Consider the following 27,806-nt stretch of genomic DNA (forward strand, 5'->3'; position numbering starts at 1 on the left):
AACAGAAAGAAACACTGATGGTCCTGTGCCATCCTCACAATTGTTATGCTTGAGCCCACTGTTGCAGCTGCTGTGCCAATCCATCTCTTTAGGGGTCCTCCTTTTTCTCGCTGACTCTCCACTTTACCAAGCACGATGTACTTCTCCAGGGACTGGTCCCTCCTGATAATATGTCCAAAGTATGAAGGATGACGTCTCAACATCCTGGAATCTAAGGAGCATTCTGGCTGTACTTCTTCCAATAGATTTGTGTGTTATTCTAGGAGTCCATGGTGCTTCTAATATTCTTCTTGAATACCATAACTCAAATGCATAGATTCTAGGGTCTTCATTATTCATTGTCCAACTTTCATATGCATATGTTGTTGTTGTTATTGTTATGTGCATATGAGGCTACTGAAAATACCATGGCTTGGGTCAGGCGTACCTTAGTTCTCAAACTGACAGCTTTGCTCTTATCTTAAACGCTTGGAAGAGATCTTATGCAGCAGATTTTCCTAATGCACTATATGGTTTGATTTTTTGAGTGTTGCTTCCACGAGTTTTGATAGTGGATCAAAGTAAAATGAAGTCTTTGCCAACTTTAATCTTTTCGCCATTTATCATGATGATGTTTACTGGTCCAGTTGTGAGGATTTCTGTCTTATTTACATTGAGGTGCAACCCATAGGGAAGGCTTAAGTATTTTATCTACATCAGTAAGAATTCTAAGTCCTCTTCACTTGCAGCAAATAAGGTTGTATTATTTGCATAATTCAGGTTGTTAATGAGACTTCCTCCATTCCTGATGCCACGTTGCTCTTCAGATAATCCACCTTTTCAGAATATGTCCTCAGCATACAGAATGAATAAGTATGGTAAAAGAATACAACGCTGTGCACACTTTTTCTGATTTCAAACCACTCAGTTGTACAAACAACTGCCTATTGGTCTACGTACAGGTTCCTCATGAGCACAATCCCATAGCTTGTCATGATCCACATATCCTAAAGCCTTTTAGTAGTCAATAAAGCATAAGTAAACATCTTCTGGTATTCTCTGCTTTCATTCAAGATCCATCTTATATCAGAAATGACAATCCACATTCCATATTCTCGTATAAATCCAACTTGAACCTTTGGCAGTTTCTTGTCGATGTACTATTGCAGAGTTTTGAATTCCCTCTAGAAAAACATTACTTGCATGTGATACTAATGTTATTGCCTGATGATTTCTGCATTCTGTAGGGTCACCTCTCTTTAGAATGGGCACAATATGGAACTCTTCCAATCAGTTGGCCAAGTAGCCGTCTTCCAAATTTTATGACAAAAATGAATGGGTGTCTTCAGTGTTGCATCAGTTTGCTGAAAGATTTCATTTGATATACCATCAATTTCCGGAGCCCCATTCTTTGTCAATGCCTTCAGTGAATCTTGGAATTCTTCCCTCAGTACCACTGGTTCTTGATCATATGCTACCTCTTGAAATGGTTGGACATCCATCCAGATTTCAAGATAAAACAGACTGTTTTAAGCATGGGAAAAATAAATAAATTACAGGCTAGCCTCAAATAAAAATAATACATCTGCACATCACAATAAAACAGAGGAAAATCAGAAAGATTTAGTTAACCTTAACACAACATAAATGAAAAGGAAAAGAAAACCCACAAACAATATTTCACAAAAAATGGAACAAAGAATCCAGCAGCACCACAGAAAAACACCAAAAAGATGACAACAATCAATTAGTACCAATTGATAATTACACTGAAAGTCAATGGATTTCAGTACCAGTAAAGAGACATGAAGAGCAGAATGGATAATAAAACAGGATACTTCAACATGTTCTCTTCAAGAGATGCATCATATAGACAGAGACAGCCTAAATGCCCATCATGATAATAATGGTTAAACAAGCTTTGGTACATACACAAAATAGAATACTACACAGCTTTGAAGAATAATGATGAATCTGTGAAACCCCCACAACATGGTGGAACCTGGAGGACATAATGAATGAAATTAGTAAATCACAAAAGGACAAACATTGTATGAGACCAATGCTGTTAAAAAAAAAAAAAAAAAAAAAGTGTTCTTGCTGAAAAGAAAATCAATGATGGCTACTGGGGGCAGAGGGAAGGGAAAATGATTCATGGGCTAGAGGGCAGACGGACACATGTTAACATTGGTGACAGGGTAGACAATATATAACAAGAGGGAGGTTAGCATAGGAAATGTAATGGGAGACACAGGGAGGAATGCAATAGTTAAAGTGAAAAAGGTAAATACTGTTAACTGTTGGTACATGGAAGGGATTGCAACCATAAATCAAAGTGTATGATTTGTTGAATGTAAAACTGATGATCTGCTGTGTAAACCTTCACTCAATTCACAAAAAGTTGCCTTGGTCCTGCTGATCATACCAGCATTATGGCTTGCATGGAATTCCTGTCCTGCATTTTTTGCTCCAGTAACACCAAACTCTGGGAGCGCAGTAGGTATGATTCAGGCTGTGAACTGCAAGGTCAGTAGTTTAAAACTACCAGTTGCTCCGCAGGAGAAAGATGAGGCTTTCTGTTCCCATAAAGATTTACAGCCTTGGAAACCCTATTCAGGGTCACTATGGGTTGGAACCAACTCGACAGCACTTAACACCACCACCAAACTGGTTGTAGTTTCCACAGTTTAATCTTCATTCCTTTGCCTTTGATATTCATTCTGTCATTCCCTGTCTTATAAGATTCAGGTCAGAGGTACCACCTCTAGAAAATTTCACCCTGATCTTCTAAGATAGATGAGGTAACTCTCCTCTTCAGTTCTAAAACAGTATATTATAAGAATATGTTTACATTGTCTAGTCTTTCCCATAAACTTCTCAAGGTCAGGAAAACCCTAGCCCAGGTCCTTAGGCATCTGATAAATAATTATGGCCCTCAAGTGAATGAGCTTCCATAACAGTTAAGGGCAATGGAGATGATTATAAAACTGACTGGCACATTGTCAGAAGTCAAAACTTCATTGCAATATTGTTAAAAGAAACAAAAGAACTTAGAAAATTTGCTTTGCCAAAGCTGGAGCACACAATATAGAGCTACAATTGGACAGTATTGTGAATTCTTCAAGATAAAGGCAGAAAGAACCATGAGCACTCTCACCACCAAGTGCTCTCAAATTAAATCAGTTTGAAGCCGTTTTCATTAAGATGGATTGAATGTGGCATCGTGAGAAACACTTTATCAAATGTAGTGTTTTTCTTAGTGATTAACTATATACCAGTTGATGAAGCTCCCTAAATCCTTTGTAATCCCACCACTCCAATAAACATTTAATGAGTATATAAGTTCAAAAAGCCTAGCAGAGGATTTAAACCTTCAATCTTGTTTTTATTTACTCTTGGAACTCAATTTCTCACTTCAAGTGAAGAATGCTGGTGCTTGAGGCTCATCTGTTGCCCTGGTAAAATTAATGTGCCTCCCACAGTTTAAATTAAACATGTGATATTTAAGATGAAAGAAATGTAGTAAAAACGCCACAGTATTGGTCACAGTTGTCTTAAACTGTTTGAACATCAGCAAATTGTTTTCTTCAAAATGCTTCATTGAGAAGTTTTCAAAAATACTGAAAAAGATTTTATTTAAATTTCAAATGGAAAATCGTCAAGATAACTTGCAGATAGGGGTCATCATTGAAAACTGAATAGGGGATGTCATATTTACCTGTATTGAAATACCTGAACTCTTATTTGGCATTTAATGCTTAATATTGATTAAGCATTTGGATATTAATGCTTAATATTGATGGGAGAATGGTGACTCCATACTATAAGCACAGGACTGTGGGCTACAATGTCAGTGGTTTGAGCCCACTGGAAAAAAAGATGAGGCTTTCTGCTCCTGCAAAGATTTACAAGCCTTGAAAACCCTATACATGGTTGCTATAGAGTTGGAAGTGACTTGATGGCACATAACAACAGCAATTTAATACTGATGTGTCTTTCAATCAAGTTATGTAGCTTTTCTGAGTTTTAGCTTCCTCATTTCTAAAATGAGAATATGAAAATTAATACCCTATTCCACTGGACTGTAGTGGTGTTCAAATAAAATATGCATAGAAATATGTTTTGTTAACCATGCAACACAAAACAAATCTGAAGCTGCAGAATGATTTACACTACACAGTCTTATTCAGTTAACAATTGTTGTTAGATGCCATCAAGTCAGTACTACTCATAGCAACCTTATGCACAACAGAATGAAATACTGCCCAATGTTGCGTCAATCACAAAATCATTGTTTTGCTTGAACCCATTGCTGTTCTCACAGTGCCAATCCAACTCAATGGGGGTCTTCCTCTTTATAGCTGACCCTCCACTTTACCAAGAATGATGTCCTTCTCCAGGGATTGGTCTCTCCTGATAATAATGTCAGAAGTATGGCAGACAAAGTCTGGCCATCCTGGCATCTGAGGAGCATTCTGGCTGTACTTCTTCCAACACAGATTAGTTGGCATTCTATGGTACTTTTAATATTCTCCTCCAAGACCATAGCTCAAATGCATCAATTCTTCTATGGTCTTCCTTATTCACTGTCCGTCCACCTTTCCCATGCATATGAGGCTACTGAAAATGTCATGGGTTTGTTCATCTTAGTCCTCAAACTTAGTTTTCATTCAGCACTTTTAGAGGTCTTATACAGTATATTTGCCTAATGCAACACGTCATTTGATTTCTTGACTGCTGATTACATGAACATTGATGGTTGATATGAACAAAAGGAGCTCTGGTAGCATACTGGTTACGAATCGGGCTGCTACCCTCAGGGTCAGCAGTTTGAAGCTACCAGCTGTTCCACGGGAGAAAGATGAGACTTTCTGCTCCCTACAGATTTACAGCCTTGGAAACCCTGTACAGGGTCGCTATGAGTCAGAACTGACTCCACGGCATATAACAACAACAATGAACAAAATGAAGACTTTGACAACTTCAATCTTTTCTCCATTTATCTTGATGTTACTTACTGGTCCAGTGGTGAGGATTTTACATCGAAGTGCAACCCATACTGAAGGCTGCAGTCCTTGATCCTCAACTTTAAGTATTTTAAGTGTTCTTCGCTTTCAGCAAGCAAGGCTGTATAATCTGCATATTTCAGGTTGCTAATGAGTCTTCCTCTAATCTTGATGCCACTTTCTTCTTCATATAATCCAGCTCTTGGATTATTTACTCAGTATGCAGATTGAATAAGTATGATGAAAGAATACAACCTTAGCCCACACCTTCCTTAATTTTAAAACATTCAGTGTTCCCTTGTTGTGTTTGAATGGCTGCCTCTTGGTCTATGTACAGGTTCCTCGAGAGAACAATTAAGTGTTTTGGAATACTCATTCTCCACAATATTGTCCAAAGCCGGTCATGATCTATGTATACAATTGAAAGCCTTTACGCAGTCAATAAAACAGAGGCAAACATCTTTCTGGCATTCTCTGCTTTCAGCCAAGATCCACCTGATATCAGCAATGATATCCCTTGTTACATGTCCTCATCTGAATCTGGCTTCAATCTCTGGTAGTTCCTTGTCAATGTTTTGTTCCAGCTTTTTTTGCACTGTCTTTAGCAAAATATTACTTGCATGTGAAATGAATGATATTGCCTAATGATTTCCACATTCCATTGGGTTAACTCTGTTTTCAATAAGCACAAATAAAGATTTCTTCTAATCAGTTAGCCAGGTAGCTTTCTTCCAAATTTACTAAATATTGCTCTGTCAGATTACTGAAAGATTTAAATTCGTATTTCATCAATTCCAGGAGCCTTGTTCTTTGACAGTGCACTCTGGACTTCTTCCTTTAGCATCATTGGCTTATTGATTATATTAAGTATCACTGATATGCTACTTCTTGAAATAACTGAACATCTACCATTTCTCTTTGGTACAATGACCCTGTGTATTCCTTCCATTTTCTACAATATTCAATGTTTTGTCTGTAGAATCCTTCAATATTGCATTTCAAGGCTTGAATTATGTTTTTTTTTAGTTCTTTCAGCCTGAGAAATGCAGAGTGTGTTTGGTTTTCTAACTCCAGGTCACTGCACATTTCATTATGATAATTGACTTTGTCTTCTTGAATTGATCTTTGAAATTTTCTATTCAGGTTTCTTACCTCCTCATTTCTTCCATTTGCTTTAGCATCTCTACACTGGGGAGTAAGCTTCAGAGTTTCTTCTGACATCCATTTTGGCCTTTTTCTTCTTTCTTGTCTTTTTAATGACCTTCTGCTTTCTTCCTATATGATGATCTTGATGTCATTCCACAATGCTTCTTGTCTTCAACCATTAGTGTCTAATGCATTAAATCTGTTCTTTGTTGTTGCTGTTGTTAGGTGCCATCAAGTCGGTACCGACTCATAGCAACCCTATGCATGACAGAACAAACCACTGTCCGATCCTGGGCCAACCTCACAATTGTCGCCATGCTTAAGCCCACTGCTGCTGCCACTTTGCCATTCCATCTCGCTGGGGCTCTTCCTCTTTTTCTCTGACTCTCTACCTTACCAAACATGATACCCTTCTCCAGCAACTGGTCCCTCCTGATAATATGTCCGAAGTATGAGAGACGAAGTTTGGCCATCCTGGCCTCCAAGGAGCACTCTGGCTGCACTTCTTTTAACACAGATCTGTTGGTTCTTTTGACAGCCCATTGCACTCTCAATATTCTCCTCCAACACCATAACTCAAAGACATCAATTCTTCTATGGTCTTCCTTATTCACTGTCCAGCTTTCACATGCATGTGAGGTTATTGAAAACAGCATGGCTTGGGTCAGGTGAACCTTAGTCCTCAAGCTGACATCTTTGCACTTCAACACTTTAAAAAGGTCTTGTGTAGCAGATTTGCCTAACACAATACATCATTTGATTTCTTGGCTGCTGCTTCCATGAGTGTTGATAGTTGATCCAAGAAGAAGTCCTTGACAACTTCAAACTTTTCTCCATTGATAAGAATGTTGTTTATTGGTCCAGTAGTGAGGGTTTTTGTTTTCTTTATATTGAGATGCAGTCCATACCGAAGGCTGTGCTCTTTGATCTTCATCAGTAAATATCTTAAGTCCTCTTCACTTTCAGCAAGCAAGGTTGTATCATCTGCATATCGCAGGTTGTTAATGAGTCTTCCTCCAATTCTGATGCCATGTTTTTCTTCATATAACTCAGCTTCTCAGATTATTTGCTCAGCATACATGATGAATAAGTACAGTGAAAGAATGGGATATGTTCCAGGTCATATTTTGACTCTTGTGATCTCCATTATTGTTTCTATCACCAAGGACATATTTTCCAGGACTGATCCTTCCACTTTATTTCTAGCCTTTGGATTCCAATTGCCAGTAACTACTGATACATCTTGAGTTCATGTTTTATCAATTTTAGACTGAGAAGTTGGTAGAATTCTTCAATTTCATCATCACTGGCTTTTTGTGATTGTTGCATAAATTTAAATAATAGTGGTAATAACTGGTCTTCCTTGTAGGCACATTGGTATTGTCCTGTCACAGACAGCATTATACTTCAAGATAGATCTTGAAATGCTCTTTTTGATTATGAATGTAATACCATTCCTCTTCTATTTGTCATCTCTGTATAGTATGCCATGGGACTGTCAAATTCAAAATGGTCACCAGTCCATTTCAGTTCACTAATGCTTATGATTTTGATATTTATATGTTTCATTTCATTTTGCAACTTCCAATTTTCCTAGATTAATACATTCCATGTTCTGATTATTAATGGAAGTTTATAGCTATTTCTCCTCATTTTGAGTTGTGTCCCACCAGCAAATGAAGAAGGTCCTCAAAGTGTTACTCCATTCATGTTATCACAGTGAACTCTACTTTGAGGATGCAGGTTTTCCAAAGTTTTATTTTGAATGCCTTCCGGCACTATATCTGATAATATTCTGGCGCTCTTCATCATGTTTAAATATTCAATATTCTGGTGCTATCTGATAGTGATAAAGTTTTCAGTAATTAAATATTTGGAAGCAGTTCATCTATCCTTCTTCTGTGTCTGTCTTAGTCTGGAAGCTCAGCGGAATCCTGTTCAAGAGTGATCACCTGGTTGGTATTTAAAATACCAGTAGCACAGCTTCTAGAATCAATGAAACATACAAGCCACCAAAGTATGACAAACTTACAGATGAGTCGTGGCAGTTAAAAGTAGATGGATCTAATTTGGGGTCAATATGAGTCAGAACTCACTCCACAGCATATAACCTATAAGTTAGAACTGATTATACAGCACTAAACACCACCACCAAATTGAAGAAAAATATTCAACTATATGAGCCAATGACGTTCATCTGCTAAAACACCTAAAAGTAATAATAAAGAAGTCAAATGCATTGTTTCCTTAGAAATCTCCAGGAATTAATAAACAAGAGTTTTTGTTCCTTTGGGGGTTATCAATCTGAATAAATCCAAGTGGCAATTTACTGAACAAAACAGTAAATGTTTTTTGGTCTGTTGTAGACTGTATATTTAAGTTAAAAATAGTTCCTAAAGTTGCAATGTATGCAGTATACCTAGTACATCTTATAGTAGCTTTTGAAATGGGATTTACAAAATATCTATATCTTGTTCCTGGAGCTACAGTTTAAGTTTCAAGATGTGCTGACATTTTCTAGTAATTTCAACCACTCCAAAATATGTTGTTTTAAGAAATGAATTTTAAAATAGGTGATTTTAAAGCTATACTGAGCTTCTCATTCAATTAAATATAATAGTGCAGGCATACAATGGAGACAATTTAGTAATCATTAAAAATCTCATTACACATATAGTATTCATCACCATTTACACAGCATTCTTATAAATAATGGTTAACTTGAATCTAACAAAACTTTTTAGAGACCTAATGTCCATGTTTCAGGAGATTCAGAGATAGTGGAATACACTGAAAACAATCATGCAAGCTCAGAATTTGGAACAATCTACAAATCATCTGGTTTGATTTTTCTCAAAAGGTAAATGTCTAATGCTTATCCTAGAGAGATATACGAGGACGTATCTATATATATGTACGTGTTGTTGTTTTTAAGTGTCATCTAGTCAGTTCTCACTCATAGCGACCCAGTATAGGGTTTCCAAGGAGTAACTGGTAGGTTTGAACTGCTAACCTTGTGATTAGCAGTCCAGTTCTTATTCTATAATGCCATACTAGGACTCATTGTTGTTTAGTGCCTTCAAGTCAGTTCTGACTCATATAAGATATCCTAAATGAATGTATGCAGTTTAGGTTTTAATTTCAAAAGTTTAACTGTTACAAACACTTAAAAAAAATCATTTCAAATTTTACTTAACATTTACTTGTTTTTTTGAATTTTCCGTAATAAAATGTAAATGAAAATGTTCTGTTAGAGTCAATGTCTGTCAGTTTTTGAGAATAAAACAAAATTTAACATAAAAATTACACACCAAAGAACATAAAATGCAACTAATTAAATTTCAAATGCTAATATTTATTTTTTTAAGGAGCTCTGGTAGCGTAGTGGTTACAAATCGGGCTGCAAACCGCAAAGTCAAATCAGTTCGAAACTACCAGCTGTTTCATGGGAGAAAGATGAGGCCTTCTGCTCCCATAAAGATCTATAGCCTCGGAAACCCTGTACAGGGTCGCTATGAGTCGGAACCGACTCTATGGCACATAACAACAACAAGAACAACAATATTTATTTTATAGCGTTTTACATCTAAAATTATTAAGTTTTCAGCATTTATATGTCTGAAGTTATTGAGGTTTAAAACTCCATTAAGACTTTCTAGACGCCTGTATGTAAAGAAGAAAAATATGGCAAAAAGGTAACAATTATAAAATATAATTATAGGGATTTGGCTATTCATTCTACTATCTGCCTTTCTTTATTTTTAAAAATGTTTTATAGCAAAAAGTAAATACATTATAAAAGAATATATAATTGAGGAAATGATGACATAATATTAAAAGATGTAAAAAGAACTATATTAGGATTATAAATGATACAATTTATATTGAATATACCTTAACACAGTTAACTAAACATATAGTGGAAAAAACAAAAGAACATGTAACTAGTGGGCAGACACATTAACTTGGGTAAAGGCAAAGGCAATATATATAGAATGTGGATAGCAAAAAATGATGAAGGCAAAGGAAGACCCTGAGAGGATTAAGAAGCGTTACAGGCAACAGAGGCTAAAATAATTTTGTTTATAAAATGAACAGCTGATCTGTGTTAAAATACATTCTTTTGTTGTACAGGATATTCTATAAACCTGCACTTTAAAAAACTATAAACATGTATCACCATGAACTTCTTCAAATATGACAGTCATTTTTATACACTAATCAGTAAAAATAAATGCTTAAAACAGTCTTTTAAAAGTATTATTTTGATGTTTTGTTTTTCTTAATCAACTTCATTAAACTGCATGCGACAACTCTGTTTGATTACTAATCATATTCTTAGAAATCATTTTTTATAAAATCATTTTAAAAATTATGGTAGTGTACATGACAACTAGTCAAAAGGTTGACATTTGAACCAATCCAGCAGCATGTTGGAAGAGAGGCGTGGCGATCTGCTTCCAAAAGATTGTTGCTATTAAGTGCTGCTGAGTTGGGTCCGACCCCTAGTAACCTTGTATAGGGTTTCCGAGGAGAGGCTGGTGAACTTGAACCACCGACCTTGGGGTTCAAACCAATTTTGCAGTCCAGTGCATTAACCCACAGCACCAGGACATCAAAAGGTTACACGTCTGAAAACCCTACTTAGCAGCTCTACTCAGCATAAATGGTGTTGTCATGAGTTGCAGCTGACTCAACAACAACTAACAACATATGTAATATAACATTTGCCATTTTAGCCATGTTCAAATGGACAATGCAGAGCATTATTTACACTCACAACACTGTGCTATCATCATCACTAACTACTGCAAAATTTTTATTGACCTAATCAAAACCTTTCTCATCACTCACTAAGTAACAATCCCCCATCATTTCCCACTCCCCTCCAGAAAGTGAATCTACTTACTATCTCTATGTATTTGTCTATTCTAGGTATTTCATATAAGTGGGATCTTAGAATATTTATCTTTTTGTATCTGATTTCACTTAACATTAGCTTTTCAATGTTCTTCCATGCTGTAGTATACGTCAATATTATCAGAACTTCACTCCTATCATGGCTGAAGATACTCTATTGTATGTATGTAGCACAATTTTCCTATCTACTCTTCTATATATGGAAACCTGGATTGCTTTCCACAGTTTGATACAGATGAATAATATTGTCATGAAGACTAGCATACAAGAATCTGAGTATCGATTTTCATTTCTAACTTTCTGGGTTCTATGGCAATTCTCTTTGAGAGATCACAAAGTTATTTAACATGACTGTAACATTTTACATTCCCACTAGCACTGTACATGGATTTACTTTCTCTATAGCATCATCAACACTTGTTATTGTCTCTTTCTTGTAATTTATTTTTTAAATCTTCATTCTAGTACTATGAAGTGGTATCTCATTGTGACTTTTTGATTTACCATTTCCCTAATGCAAATCAAATATCCCTAGTATCCTGGTGTGGCACCATAGGATAGCACTGGACCTCAAGGGTGGTTTTCAACAGCAAGGGTAGCAGTTTAAACTCACCAGCTGCTCCTCAGAAACCCTATATAGGGTCGCTTTGAGTCGGAACTGATTCCATGACACTTAACAACAGTGACAAAAGATGCCAAACATTTTTTTATGTGTTTGTTAGCCATTTATATACCTTCTTTGAAAAATATTCAAGTCATTTACCTATTTTTAAATTGAGCTGTTTATCTTTTTTGTTGTTGAATTTTAGGAGTTCTTTAAATATTATGGAAAGTAAATTCTCATTTGATATCTAATTTACAAATATTTTCTCCTATTCTACAAATTATCTTTTCATGTTCTCGATAAAGTCTTTTGGTGCACAAAAGTTTTTTAATTTTGATGAAGTCTAATTTATCTACTGTGTCTTTTGTTTCTTGTGGGTTTGGTGTCATACAGCAATGCAGTTAATGACGATATGATGCTTCCAGCCACAGTCCTCCATTTTGTGATATATTAAACATCCCAATCTCTATGCCAATGGTTATAGTCCCATCTTGGAGGGAGTAGTCTGTTGTGTTAATAAAGCAGGAGTAAGGCAGGGTATATCCTGAGTCCCCATCTTACTAGAAAGTGTGACTGAAGTTACCACACTTAGTTGCCTTGGGGACACAGTCTGCAAACTAGAAGTTATCTATGATATCTGAGTTAAAATAAGAACAAACTTGCTATATTAAGTTCTTCCCTTATTAGAAAAGCACCAGTTTACTGATTAAGAAAATCAGAAGGCAGGGATTACAGAACTAGCTGAGACCAGACCTGGCCTGCCTAACATGTGTAGTAATGACAAATGTATCCTCAACCTGACCTGAAAACACACCTCCATCAAAGTCTCAGATGTGGGAAAAACATCATCTTTGTGACCTTACTTCAGGACTGAGTATGTAGAGAAAAGTAACTCTTGTGCTGAATCATCTGGATGAACATCAATCAGACACTAGTTGCTGCTTAAAAGGTCGTTGGCCCAGCACTCCTGGTGTGCTCTTTCACTTTGGGTTCTGTAGCTAAGTTGAGCCAACTCTGGTTAAATGTACTCCCTTTGCTCTGGGCCCTGCGTCTGGCTTGTGTGTGTCTGCCCTCCCGTACTTTGGATTTGAATTGGTGGCTTATCACCTGTCCTGCCTGATACGCCAGCATCTGCAGCCTGTGAGTCAACAGTTTGATTTATAGAGTGAGAACAGATTTGGGATATACCAGCCTCCACAACCATGTGAACCATTTCCTTGACTGTTCATGAATTCTGTAAGGCATTGTAGCAAACTGCAGAGCACTGGAATGTGAGGGAGAACACTGAAGGGAGGAGTGGTGCTTGATTATCAGGGATGATGGAGTGGTAGGTACATTCTGGATAGCTTTAACCGAGTTCACAGACACCAGCCTCATGCTGATACTTCTAAAATAAATTTTTCTTGAACATATCTAAGAATCCATTGTAAAATCTAAGGCTATAAAGTTTGTACATATGTTTTCTACTAAGAGTATTATGGTTTTAGCTTTTATATTTAAGGTGGTGATTCTACTGTGACATAATTTTTATATGGGGTGTGGGGTAAAGGTCCATCTTTATTCTTTTGCAAGTGGAAATTCAGTGTCCCAGAATCATTGAAGAAATTATTCTTTTCTTATTAAATGGATTTGGCAGCCTTGCTGAAAATCATTCGGCCAAAGATCTATGGAAAAGGTTTATTTCTGGACCCTCAATTCTACTCAATTGGTCTATGCTTTTTCTTATGTTTTGTTGTTGTTGTTATGTGCCGTGGAGTTGGTTCCGACTCATAGTGACCCTGTACAGGGTTTCCAAGGCTGTAAATCTTCACGGGAGCAGAAAGCCTCATCTTTCTCCTGTAGAACAGCTGGTAGTTTCGAACTGCTGACATTGTGGCTCACAGCCCGATTCGTACCTCACTATTTTAATTACTATCACTTCATAATGAATTTTGAAATCAAGAACTGTGAATCCTCTGCCTTTGTTTTTTTGTTTTCAGATTGTTTTGGTTATACAGGTCCCTTGACATTCCACATGAATTTGGGGATTGGCTTACCCATTTCTGTTAAAAATAAAAAAGCCACTGAAATTTTGATAGGGATTGCATTGAATTTATAGGTTACTTTGAGCAGTAATTACAGTTTAACAATTAAGTGTACTAATCCATGAACATGGGATTTCTGTTGACTTATTTAGATCTTCCTTAGTTTCTATTAGTACTGTTTTACAGTTTTCAGTGTACAGTTTTCAATTCCATAGTTAAATTTGTTGCAAAATATTTTGCTCTTTTATCCTATTATAAATTCAATGTTTTCTTAATTTCATTTTTAGTTTGTTCATTGCAGGTGAACAGAAAACCAAATGGTTTTTGTATGTGGATCTTGCACCCTGCAACTTTATTGAAATTAATATATATTACTGCAACTTTACTGAAAGCTTTAGTAGCTTTCTTACAGATTCTTTGGAGAATTTCTTATATATAGGCTCATGTCATCTACCAATAAAGAAGGTTTGTTTTTGTACTTGCTTGCATCATAACATTGATGAATTTGGAGAATATTATGCTTTGTGAAGTAAGCCAATCACAAAAGGGCAAATATTATTTCAGACCACTATTGTAAAGTCAAGAAAAGTTTTTCACACTAACAGAATCATTTTTTGATAGTTACCAAGAGTGAGCGTGGAAGAGAGTGTAGATTACTAGCTAATGGACAAACACGTATTAACTTGAGTGAAGGGGAAGGAAATAAAAATAAAAGGGAGGTCAACAAAAAAAGACGGACACAGTGGAAGATACTGGGAGGAGAGCAACAGTTAAAGATAACAGAGGGACTTACTATTATATGCACAATCCTGTAATAATGATGATCTATGAATACATGCATGGATAGAAAGGCAGGCCAAATGGGTGTGGGAGAAAGAGTGGGAGTATATCACGAATATATATATATATATATATATGTTTGACATAAGATATTTGTATATGTGTATTTACCTTTGCTGCAAATATATCCATAAGTGTGGTAGAGCATACAGAGAGCAAAGTTATGAAAACTTCTCAGACATAAACAGACACCTTGAAGGAAAGAGTCATTGGACATGGGGGCTAAGGACCACATCCTAGGGGGACATCAAGGTCAATTGGCACAACATAGGCCACAAAATCAATGTGCTATCCTTAATTCAAAGAATGTTTATACTTCTTCCAAGACAGATTTGTTGTTTCATCTGCCAACAAATGTTTGCAACACCATAATTCGAATGCATCAACTTTTCTCTGTTCTTCCCTATTCATTGTCTAACTTTTGCATGTATGAGGTGATTGAAAATACCATGGCTTGGGTGGGATATACCTTAGTTATAAAAGTGGCATCTTTGCCCTTTAACAAAAGAGGTTGTTTTGTTAAAGGGCAGGAATGTTTTGTTAAAGGGCAGGAAAACAGCAGCAGATTTCCTCATTGTAATCTGTCCTTTGATCCCTTGACTGTTTGTTATTTTTGTTGTTAGGTGTCATCAAGTCAGTACCAACTCACACAACAGAATGAAACACTGCCTGGTCCTGTGCCAACCTCGCAATTGAGGTTGCTATGCTTGAACTCATTGCTGCTGCCACTGTGCCAATCCATCTCGTTGAGGGTTTTCCTCTTTTTCGAATACCCTCCACTTTACCAAGCATGATGCCCTTCTCCAGGGACTGGTTCCTCCTGATAATATGTCTAAAGTATGAGAGATGAAGTCTGGCTATTCTGGCTTCACAGGAGCACTCTTCTAACTATATTTCTTCCAACCCAGATTCGTTGGTGCTTTTGGTAGTCTATGGTACTTTTAATATTCTCCTCCAACACCACAACTCAAATGCATCAATTCTACGATCTTCCTTAAGGAAGATTTGACTTCTACTTCAAGTGAAATAAATGTCTTGGCAATTTCAAACTTTTCTGTTTATCATGATGTTATTTTTTGATCTCTTTGTGAGGGTTACTGTTTTATTTATGTTAGTTGCAATCCACACTTCATCAGAAAGTGTTTCAAGTCCTGTTCAGTTTCAGCAAGCAAGATTGTGTCACCTGCATATTGTAGGTTGCTAATGAACCTTCCTCCAATCACAATGCCACATCAGTCTTCATCTATAGTTCAATTTTTCAGATATTTGCTCAACATACAGATTGAGTAGCTATGCTGATAGGATAAAAACCTGACATCTTTCCTGATTTAAAAACCATTCAGTATCTCCTTGTTCTAATCAAACAACTGCCTCTTGATCTATGTACAAGTTCTGCATGAAGTCTATGAAGTGTTCTGGAATTATCATTCTTCACAATGTTATTCAAAGTCTGTTATGGTCCATAAAGTCAAAGTTTTTTCGCAGACATTAAAACACAAGTTAACATCTTTCTTGTGTTCTTTATATTCAGCCAAGAGCCATCTGATGTCATCAGTGATACTGCTCCTTCCACATCCTCTTCTGAATTCTGCCTGAATTTCTGGAAGCTTCCTGATGAAACACTGCTACAACTGCTTTTATATAGAATATAGTTATTAAGTCCTATTGAGTTAGTTCCAACTCTAATGATCTGTATAGGTTTCGGAGGAGTAGCTGGTAGCAGTCTAGTACTTGTCCTATAGTGCCACACCAGGACTCTTTTGAATAGTAGTGGTGATATTGGACATTCTTAATCTCAGGGAGAAATCATTCAATGTGTCTCAATGTGATGCAAACCATAGTCTTTCATAAATGCCCTTTAATCAAGTTGAGGGATTTCCTCTCTATTCCTATTTTTTTCTGGGTAATAATCTCATGAAAAGGTGTTGAGTTTATTAAATGCCTTTTATGTATCCACTAAGTTGATCGTGTTTATTATTATTATTTATTCTATTAATGTGGATTGATATTCTCAGCCCTCCAGGAGGAAGATGAGGCTTTCTGCTCCTGTAAAGATTTACAGCCTTGGAAACCTTATACAGGGTAGCTATGAGTTGAAACTAGCTCCTTGGCACTTAACCCCAACCAACACCACTTAGTCATAGTGCACATAAGTCTATTAACTTGTTGTACTGTGGTCACAAATGTGTTACTGTGATGCTGGAAGCTATGCCACTGGAATTTGAAGTATCAGCAGGGTCACCAAAGTAAACAGGTTTCAGCAGTGCTTCTAGACTAAGATAGACGAAGAAGAGGGAGAGGAGAACTATTTCTGAATGTTTAGCCACTGAAACCCTTATGAATAGCAAAAACAAAACAAAACAAAACACTGTCAGATATTCTGCTGGAAGATGAGCCCCTCAGGTTGGAAGGTTCTCAAAACACATCTGGAGAAGAGCTCTTTCCTCAAAGTTGTTGTTGTTAAGTGCCGTCGAGTCAGTTCCGACCCATAGCGACCCTGTACAGGGTTTCCGAGGGTGTAAATCTTTACGGGAGTAGAAAGCCTCATCTTTCTCCCGCGGAGCAGCTGGTAGTTTCGAACCACTGTCCTTAAGGTTCACAGCCCGATTCGTAACCACTACGCTACCAGAGCTGACCATAATGACATGAGGAAACAAAGCTTTAGGAACCTTCATTTGCTGATGGGGCACAACTCAAAATGAGAAGAAATGGCTGCAAATATGCATTAATAATCAGAATGCGGAATGTATGAATATGAACCTAGGAAAATCTAAGTTTTCAAACATGAAATTGAATACATAAAGATAGATACCTTGGGCATTAGTGAACTGAAATGGACTGATAATGGTTGTTTAATTCATTATTGAAAATAGTGCACTGAACTGCATTGTAGAACCATTCATCTCTCTCTTCTTTCAATGTTTGCAGACTATATAAGGGGGTTTCAAAATGATCATGAAAAAATGGAATAGAAAGATAATGGAACTTTTCCATGAACTTTTTGAAGTCTACTCATCTGTCAGTTTGCCAAGACCCCCTGGCTTAAGGGTGCCCCCCACAGCGAGTGCAGGCCTTGAGCCAATCCTGCTGCCGCCCTCCTCCTTCATGCCACGTGGGCCAGAGACAGCCAGTAGAGTGTCAGGTCCACTTTAGCCACTGGCACCCACATACCTGGCTGGTGTCCCCAATCCCCGGCTGCTGCTCCCTAAGGACTTCGCAGGCACCAGGACCTGTCCTGGGTTCAGCCCAGAAGTAGCAGACAACACTCAGCTAGAAGATGAGTTTGAGGGGATCCTCCAGCAATTACAGCACTGCCAGACCACCAAGCAGAACATCTGGTCCTGCCAACGACAAGCGAGTAGCCTGCGGCGGTGGCTAGCACTGAGCCAGGAGGAGCCTGGGTACCTGGAAGCTGAGCAGCAGATACAGAAAGAGCTGGAGAAGGTGGAAGCACAGATCTAGAACCTGGCCTCTAAGCTGCGGACCCAACACCAGCCCATCGGGGCATGTATTGCCCACGTCCAGGCCCTGCAACGAGCCTTGTGCTAGTGTCCCCCACAGCGTGGGAGGCTCAGAACACAATGCCCACATGTTTTTTTGTTTTTACTTTTATTACAAAATGTTTGCAATTAAATGAATTACTTTTAAAAATAAATAAATAAATAAAGCCACTATGGTGGCTTGCATGTTGCTGTGATGCTGGAAGCTATACCACTGTTATTTTAAATACCAGCAGAGTCACCCATGGTCGACTCAGGTTTCAGCTGAGCTTCCAGACTAAGACTAACTAGGAAGGAGGAGACAAAGACTACTTCTGAATGTAAAGCTACAAAAAAACCTTATGAATAGCAGTGGAACACTGTCAGATAGCACATGAATATTAAATATTGAAACATGATGAGTAGCATACTGTCAGATATAGTTCCAAAAAGTGAAGCCCTCAGGTTGAAAAGCACTCTGCGGAAGGGTGCCTCCTCAAAGTAGAGTTGACCATGATGACATGAATGGAGTAAAGCTTCCAGAACCTTCATTTGCTTTTGGGACATAACTCAAAATGAAGAAAAACAGCTGTTCCATTAATAATTGGGACCATGGAATGTATGAAGTGGGAATCTAGTAAAACTGGGAGTTGTCAAAAATGAAATAGGATGTATAAAGGTGGTTATACTATGCAATAATAAGTTGAAAAGGACTGGCATTGATCATTTTGAAACTGACAATCATATGGTTTACTATGCTAGGAATGACAAATTGAAAAGGAATAGTGTCACAATAATCATCAAAAAGAACATTTCAAAATCTATCTTGCAGTGCAATACTGTCTGTGATAGGATAATATCTATATGCCTAAAAGTAAGGCCAGTTAATACAACTATTATTCAAATGTATGCACCAATCACTAAAACCAGTGATACTGAATTGACTCTTTTGCAACAGTTATTTATATAAAAAATATTTTGTCTGGTATTATTATAGTCACCTCATCTCTGTTTTGGTTACTATTTTCACCACATACCTTTTTTCATCCTTTTATTTTTAACCTGTTTGTGTCTTTAGATCTAAAGTCAATCTCTTGTAGAGAACATATAGTTGGATCATGTTCATAAATATCTATTATGTCAATCTCTACTGTTTGACTGGAGAGTTTGCTCTATTCACAGATATGTTGTTATGTGCCGTGGAGTCGGTTCCGACTCATAGCGACCCTACACAGGGTTTCCGAGGCTGTTAATCTTTACGGGAGCAGAATGCCTCATCTTTCTCCCACAAAGCAGGTGGTAGTTTCGAACTGCTGACCTTGCGGTTCGCAGCCCGATTCGTAACCACTACGCTACCAGAGCTCCTTATTCACAGATATAAAGAAAGATTTATTTATACCATTTTTGTTTTTGTATTTATGCTATGTCTTCTTACTTTTGCCCTTCATTTCTTCCATTACTGCCTTCTTTTGTGTTTAGTTGCCTCTTTGTAGTGAAGAACTTTGATTCCCTTCTCATTACTTTTTGTGCATATTTTCCAACTATGTTCTTTGTGATTACCAGGAAGATTAATCTTCTAAATTTATAATCTAACTTAAATTGATAGAAACTTAATGTTAATAGCATTCAAAAACTGCTACCAGGGGTCCTTAGAAATACACAGAATGGATAATTACAAACAATATGCTAAGTGTAACAATAAAAGATGAGCAGAAGGCAACACTGGAAAGTATAATTTGGGTGGGTGAGGGCAATATGAGAAAAGTGAAAGAATTTGGAAAAGTCCAATCTTAGAGGAAGAATAGGAGTTATTCAGGTAAAGAGCAGGATGAAAGGTGTTATTGGCAGTAGAGTATGAAAACAGAATAATATTATAAAGATTATATATGAAGTACAAGGCAGGAATGGAAAGTCTTGACTGGCTTGAGAACACTAAAATACATTAGAGTAATTGACTAGAATTACTTGCTCCAAATACAATTTTCTGAATTCTTTAAATAAACATTCTATTTGATGTCAAGATCACAGTCAATTTCTATATTTAAAGGAAGGATCTTTTTGGTGCCCAAAGTGACTTGGGAGTGGGGAGGACAAAATTATCATAGTTGTCAAATACATATTGTTAAGTGAGTAACAACTTTGGGAAAGGACTGAAAGGCAAATCTAACAGGAGTCTATTAACCATTAATCTTGTGACTGAAAATACAAACATGTAGCTTATTTCTTTGAAGCAGCAACTCCCCAACTCTGCTGGAAAAACAAAAACAAAAAACAATACCCTATTTCAGAGCTTGATCAAGTCTTGTGAAAGAGCCAATACTACAACCTACCACACTATGCCCTTTACAAGTGAGCATTTTGGTAATGACTGCTTGGCAGATAAAAAACAAAACAAAACAAAACAAAAAACCCAAAAAACAAATCTTTAATCTGAAAAAAACAAAAACAAAACAAAACCCCAAACCAGAAGCATTAAGCATTTCTTCAGGTCTAGCGTTAACCCTTTGGGCTGCACTTTTTAATCAGAAAGGGTAAGAGTTCACTTACATCTCGGGCTTTTACGTAGAAGGCCTCTTGAAAAGCAGCTTCTAATGAGCCAATAAAAAATACAGGATGGCAGTCACCATATCTATAGAGAAAAATGGCTCTATTAATTAACATATATGTCAAATGTACTTCAACCTTTCATAAATCTAATCAATGATTATAAGTACATTTTGAAAATAATGACTCTTTAAGAACAGACTAAACTTTAGCACATTACTTTAAAAGCTAAAAAAAATGAGTTTAATTAGGTCTTAGAATTCTTTTTGGCCAATACTGATATATTAAGACACAGGAATTTTAAGTATTCCTGGCAAATGGATTTAATAAATGCTATAAAATCATGCCATTTTAAAAGTAGTAATTCTTAGTTAGTTACTCACTTGCATGAGATTTTACTAATTACATTAAGCTTAACTTCCTGTTTTAGTTACTTTATTCTGGAAGTCCAATATAGAGAGAAAAAATGGTTTCTTGCCAAGTTACTAAATATAGCTCAGAAAATAGTACCCAGAGAAATATCACTTAAACGGAAATTTAATGTTAATAGTTAAATTATCTTTATAATTAAATACTTGAACAGATTCTCAAATGCATATAAAACATTTTATATTAGACTCTCAAAAGAAAAATGCTAATACCAAAACAAAAGTTTAAAAAAATTCATATATATTTTATATTAAAATTTTCTTAATATTATTTTAAAGAATTTTTTGTTCTCTTGTCTTCAGTTAGTTTTTAAAGGAATATTTAAAAAGTCAAGGCATTAAATTAGTGATCCATATACTGAGTCTCTATAACAATAATAAAGATACAGGGAACGTGGTGGCTGTACAGGATAAATACTGGACTTTTAACCACAAGGTCCTCAGTTTGAGTCCACAAGCCATTCTAAGGGAGAAAGATGAGGCTTTATGCTCCTGCAATGATTTACAGCCCTGTAAACCTTAATACAGGTTTGCTATGTGTTAAAACTTACTTGATAGCACTTAATGACAACAACAACAATAAAGATGTTAAGAGAAGTTGTGTATTTCTCTAAATAGCATAAATGGTTTAGTAGTTATCTGACACTGAACACCATGTGTTTCACTTTAAGGACTATATAAATTCATAAATGAATCCTTTGAACAAGGAAAAATTTTTGAAACATATGTTTAAAATTGTCCCAGAAAAATCACAGTAGCATGAAAGAACATCAATTTTATATAGTTAATATCCTAACCCTACCTTGAAGAAAACTCTGCTGTAAATTGTAATAAGGCATCTCCTTCATTTTCTGCGTTTTCTGGCACTAAAAAACAAACAAAAGAAAAAACAAAAACAAAAACAAAAACAAAAAACCAAATAGACACAAAAAACAAACCACATAACATCTAATCCCACATATAAGAAATATATTTATAATCAATAAAGAGGAAATAAAAATTAAGCCTTAGCTTCTGTGATATATCTGAGGGGACATTTTACCTAACAGACATTAGAAGATTTCATCAAATCAGAATTAAAAAGAACCTTACAATAATTCCAGGCTCATAAATTTTGGGAAATAAACTAATACAATCATGCCAAACATCTAAAGTATATGTAAATTATCAATTAGGGTTTCAATTCTTGAAATAAACATCTTGAGATTAAATTATATTTTTAAAATCTCAAATTATTTTAAAGACCTTATTTATCAGGAAACTATAAAACTTCATGTAAACATCAGATTAATTTCTGTCCACAGATGTTCCCAAATTTCACATAGTAGATGAGCCATTTATTTAGCAGCATCATTTGTGATTCTACAGTATGTATCCTTAAGGTAGAAGTGAGGAGAGTAGCATATTTGGCTTACTTGTATTTCTTCAAAAGACAGTTACCAATAAACTGAAGAGTATTATTCTTCTCTTAACACTGATAACTGATAAGTAACAGGGATGCAAGTATAATCACAGAAAACACAACTGACTGCTATTCAACCTCTAAACTTACAGTAAATAGAAACAGCTATGACTAGTATACACCTGAAAAAGTTCCATCCCCTTGCATTTTTTTAAATGAATTTTACTAATGCAATGGGAATCACTGGTCTTAATGAAATTAAAATTCAAGAGACTCTGTTTCTAATGAAGAATGTCCATTTATTATATTTTCCTCTCCAAACCTGGAGTTCAGTGAGAGGTTTGGCTCATCTGCCCCATCTTCACTCCCCTGTCACCGCCCCCCCCACCAACACACACACATATACATAAATATTCCCATCAAAGAGAAAAACTATAATGCTAGACTCAAAGAGTTGCTAATACTCACTCATTGGAGATTTTCTCAGAGCAGATGATGCCATGCCGAAAACTTCTCCATCATCTACTCCAAATTCTGTTGCATCTTCAAAGTCATCTCCGTCACTATCACTAACCATATGAACATCGGTGCTTTGCTATTTAAGGAAAGTTCTGATTAGTTTCATACTGATTTAACAAATGAAATTTCAAAACATAAACTATGTAATAACAATAAGATACATTTACATAAATTTTACCAAATAAGAAGCTTGATCCTTTTTCATTTTAAGACTTACATACATTTCTAAACCTGTTATTATAGTCTTAGACCATATATTGAAGACTGAGCGAAAATGAAGGAGGCTTATAAGTTTGATGAAGACAGATTTTTGTCTGTTTTATCCTCAGGTACACAAGTGCTTAATAAATATTTGCTCAATAAACCAAGAGATTGGTACAACCAGAGAAGTCAGAGACAAAATAAGGTACATAAGTTTTAAGAAGCTCACATTAATCTATATCTGGGAGAAAAAAGCAACTTCATTACTGTACTGGTTTTCAAATTTCTCATTAATGAAATAAGGTATTAGTTTCTGTTCCCAATTTTATTTGAAGCTAACATGAAATATATGATACATGGAAGCTCTGTGCAAGCTGAAGGTGAGTAAATATGAGATGTAAATATAAAATTTTATTATTAATAAATTCAATAAACATTTGGTGAGAATTCACTACATGCTGGCATTATTAAACATGTTCTGAATTTTATTTTATTTTCAGCAGTATCAGTTGAGATTTAAGGTATTAAACAAAAGAACATCAGCTTCAAAATATGAACTCTGATGCTGGTCCTTGGTTAGAATGGGATTCTTAGGTCAGAATGGGGATTCCTAAAACATTCAAACTGGATTGTGAATACTGACAAATATTCATGCCATATGAGGAGTCTAAGTCCAATCAAGGTATATGGCTAAATGTCTGCTATTCAAAATAAGTATTTAATGACTTTTGTATGTATTATGTTCAATAAACTAAGTTTGCTGTTGTTGTTAAGTGCCACTAAGTCAGTGCCGTTTCATAGTGACCCTGTATAATATTTATGAGGAGCAGCTAATGGGTTTGAACCAATGACCTTGTGGTTACCTGTCTAATGCTTATTTTACAGTGCCACACCAGGACTCCAAATTAAGTTTACACACGATAAAAAATATAAGTCTACAAAGATTATTTACATCGGAGCCTAGTATGGCACTGTAAGATAAGCACTGTACGCTAACCATGAGGTAGGTGGTTCAAGCCCATCAGCTACTTCTTGGAAACCCTATACAGGGTTGCTATCAGTTGGAACTGACTCAGTGGCACTTAACAACAACAACAAAGAGTTTATTTAGTAAGTAAAATTTCAATCTTCTGAAATATGGCATATGTACTTTAACTTGTGAAAATGGGAAAACTACTTATTTGTTCAATTTTAGAGATGTACAAGCCAGAAACACATTAAGAGAAATCAAAGACTCATAAGATTTAGTTAAAAGGGATATTCTAAGTCAACCATGCATAAAGTCATAAATTTTCAAAGCAGAAATGGATCTTAGAGATTTCTTGTGTTTTCCAAAGTTTTGTGTTTAGCTCCCTTTCCTGGTTCCAAAAATATTGTGTAAAATTACAGTGCATACAATACATAAAAGTAGAGCTAGTATAACTGATGCAGCAAGAGGTCAATGGAGAGCTTATTTTTTTCTCATCTTCCTTGAACAGCTAAGGCACCTTCAGAGCATCTCAACACTCTTCGAAATAATTAAAAAACTACTGATCTAGTGAGTCTACTGGGATCCTGGTATGGTACTATATGATAAGAACTAGACTGTGAACAGCAAGGTTAGAGGGTTCAATCGCACCAGTGGCTCCTTGGAAAGTCTATGCAGGATTGCCAAGTCAGAATGGACTCTACAGTACTTTAAACAAGTGAGTCTCATAGTTACAAATAAGGACAGTTGATTATATATGTTCACTTTTTTTCTTTTAGTAAATAACCAACATTAATGCCTAGAATTGAAACATTTCCCTTATTATTCTTCCCAATGCTTTGAGTAAGGAAGGTACATTGATACACTTGTTGAATGTATGGTTCTTGACTTAAGCAGTCGACCTGCTAATCTGACTCAACTGCTATTTCTCAAACAAAATTTGACTCTACTCGCAATTCTAATCTTACTTTAGGGTTTTGCTCTATAGAGTCAAGTTTTCCTCCTGATTTGAGCTATTTAGTAGCTGAAAACATTTAAAACCCCTTCTTATTTCAAAACAGTGAGTCTCCTCTACAAACAGCACATTATGCAGAACCACAACTATGCCTGAATTGTGTCTGTATTTCAGAGAGGCAATAATATGATGCTTCGGTTCCCTTTCATGTTGAGACTCAATCTCAAACAGACTTAAGTTCCAATAGGTACACTGCATGTTCCTTCAAGGTGCCTAGCCAGGTCCACAGGTGAGTGGAAATAAACTGGTCCAGTATACCACAACTTCTCACATCTTCTATAAACTATCATTTCAGCATTCTTAATCTTCTCTAGTACTTATCACTCCATTTCATAGGCATTATGCTAAAAAGGAGAACTGGAGGACACAGGGCAAAGGAAAAAAGAGAATGTTCTATCTAAACATTTCTTTCTTTTCTCATCCCTTTCTTGGTACTCTCTGCATTTATTCTTTCTCTTGTTCTAGTTTTCAATCAAATATTAGTCCTTTTCCATTTTAGCAATATGCCTATCACTCATAGTAGGGGAGTGATTTCAATTTTCTCCATGTGTCTACATAACTCATTATTAATTTTGACTTGCAAAGCCTGGAATCCCCAAATCTCTTACGATCCTAGAAAGTAAAATCATACAACCACAACATCCTCCAACGGAGGCTTCTAAAAACCTATTTTGTTGAAAAAAGTATATTTCAAATATGAATTATTGAAGTATCTGCAAGAATGAGGTACTTAATTATGTATAAGGACCTCCCAATCCCTTCACATTTTCTTATCAGCTATCTAACAGGTTAGGAAAAGCTTTCTCTAAAAAGCGAGATAAACAATCTTTTTTTTTTCATTAATGTTTGCTGATGAGAATGGATAATTTCTCGGTTCAGTCATGGCTAGCCTAAAATTCTTTGAATTCAGAGAAGCTATTTAATCAGAATTTTAAAAACGGATTTTATTTTGGCTATTTATTCCTTTCAATTATTCCTTTTATCATTCAACAAACATTTAAAAATCCCTACTAAGTGCCTCGTGTGTTGTGGTACAGGATCAGCACTGGACGACTGGGAACCACAAGGCCTGCAGTTCAAATCCACCAGCTGTTCTTCAGAAACCCTATACAGAGTTGTTATGAATCAGAATTGACTCGATGGCACTTAACACCACCACCACTAAGTGCTACAATGCCTGGACCTGTGTGAAAGATACAGTTTATGCCCTCAAGGATCTCCATATAACATATAACAGGAATACTACCAATTTAAAAAAGTATTAAAACAGGTAAATTCAAAGGAGATCACCTAATTCACTGTGAGTGGGAGGGATGAAGGGAAAGCTCCTAGAGGAGATGATAACTGAACTGTCTGAACCATATTTAGAACTAGTAATTGAACTAAAGCTACCTTATAATTGAAGCTGTTCATTTAGCACAGTATTTTTTATTTTCTAAGCAAAGGGTTAAAAGCTGGGGATGTGGAGGAGATAAAGCATGATCCTAGCCTTCAAGAAATAACCACTTTAAAAAGGAAAGAGATTTACTTGCAAATATGGTTTACTTGGTCTGATAAGAAATATAGGAAAAGCATAAGCAAATACTATTTTGGAGAATAAAGGAGAGAGTGATTAGTTACACCACAAACATCGAGGAAACATATGCAAGATTTCACAAAGATGACAACATTTTAACCCATATTTGAAGGAAAATATCAATGTGGCATAGTGTGTGTTGGATAAGAATGGAATGGGGTGTTGCTGGACTCTAGCAAGGAAACTATTTGAGCTAGGAATTGGCTATTTTTTAATTATAAAAGAATATATAAAATTAGACTGAATTATCAGCTCCATATTTGGGAGAAGTGTGTGATGGAACTACATTGTAAGTTTTAACTTGACATGGTAAGGTATTGAGTGTTATTTTAATGTCAATTTGTTGTTGTTCAGCACCTTGAAGTCAGTTCCTACACACAGCAACTCTGTATAGGGTTTCCAAAGAGCAGCTCTGATATGCAAATGACACAACCTTGCTTGCAAGAAGCAAAGAGGACTTGAAATACTTACTGATGAATATCAAAGATGATAACATTCAGTACAGATTGCACCTAAATGAAAAGAAATTGAAAATCCTCACAACTGGACCAATAAATAGCATGATAAACGGAAAAAATTTTGAAGGTGTGGAAGATTTCATTTTATTTGGATTTACAATTAGCATTCATGGAAGCATCAGTCAAGAAATCTAGCAACATATTTCATTGAGTAAATCTGCTGCTGAAGACCTCTGTAAAGTGTTAAAGAGCAAAGATGCACTTTGAGAATTACGGTGTGCTCGATATAAGCCATGAAAGTTAGTCTTTGATATTCATCAGTATTTCAAGTTCTCTTTGCTTCATGCAAATGTGGCCTAGTGTGTATTGGATAAGAATGGTTATGTAAATTGTATCACAGGATGTTAACGAGTTATTATTATTGTTCATATAATCCATCTTTTTGGGTTATTTTGCACAGCATACAGATTAAGTATGTTGTTGTTGTCAGGTGCCATCGAGTCGGAACTATCTCATAGCGACCCCATGTACAGCAGAATGAAACAATGTCCAATCCTGGGCCAACCTCACGACCGCTACCACACTTGAGTCCATCAATGATGCCACTTGGCCAATCCATCTCGTTAGGGGTCTTCCTCTTTTTCTCTGACCCTCCACCTTACCCAGCATGACATCCTTCTCCAGCAACTGTTCCCTCC

General features: G+C 36.1%; 1 protein-coding gene across 1 annotated transcript in view; it reads right to left on the minus strand.

Moving 5' to 3' along the window:
- The window catches only part of FAF1 (Fas (TNFRSF6) associated factor 1), a 665,112-nt gene that overhangs the window by 212,258 nt on the left and 425,048 nt on the right, over nucleotides 1-27,806 (minus strand). Inside the window, exons 10-12 of the mRNA XM_006839751.1 lie at nucleotides 22,841-22,967; nucleotides 21,773-21,836; nucleotides 20,546-20,627 (exon numbers count right to left, since the gene is read on the minus strand). Of these exons, the coding sequence (XP_006839814.1) occupies nucleotides 20,546-20,627; nucleotides 21,773-21,836; nucleotides 22,841-22,967 (273 nt within the window). The remainder of the gene's footprint in view (nucleotides 1-20,545; nucleotides 20,628-21,772; nucleotides 21,837-22,840; nucleotides 22,968-27,806) is intronic.

Source organism: Chrysochloris asiatica, unplaced genomic scaffold (genome assembly GCF_000296735.1).
Source record: "Chrysochloris asiatica unplaced genomic scaffold, ChrAsi1.0 scaffold00026, whole genome shotgun sequence".
Classification (NCBI taxonomy): Eukaryota; Metazoa; Chordata; class Mammalia; order Afrosoricida; family Chrysochloridae; genus Chrysochloris; species Chrysochloris asiatica.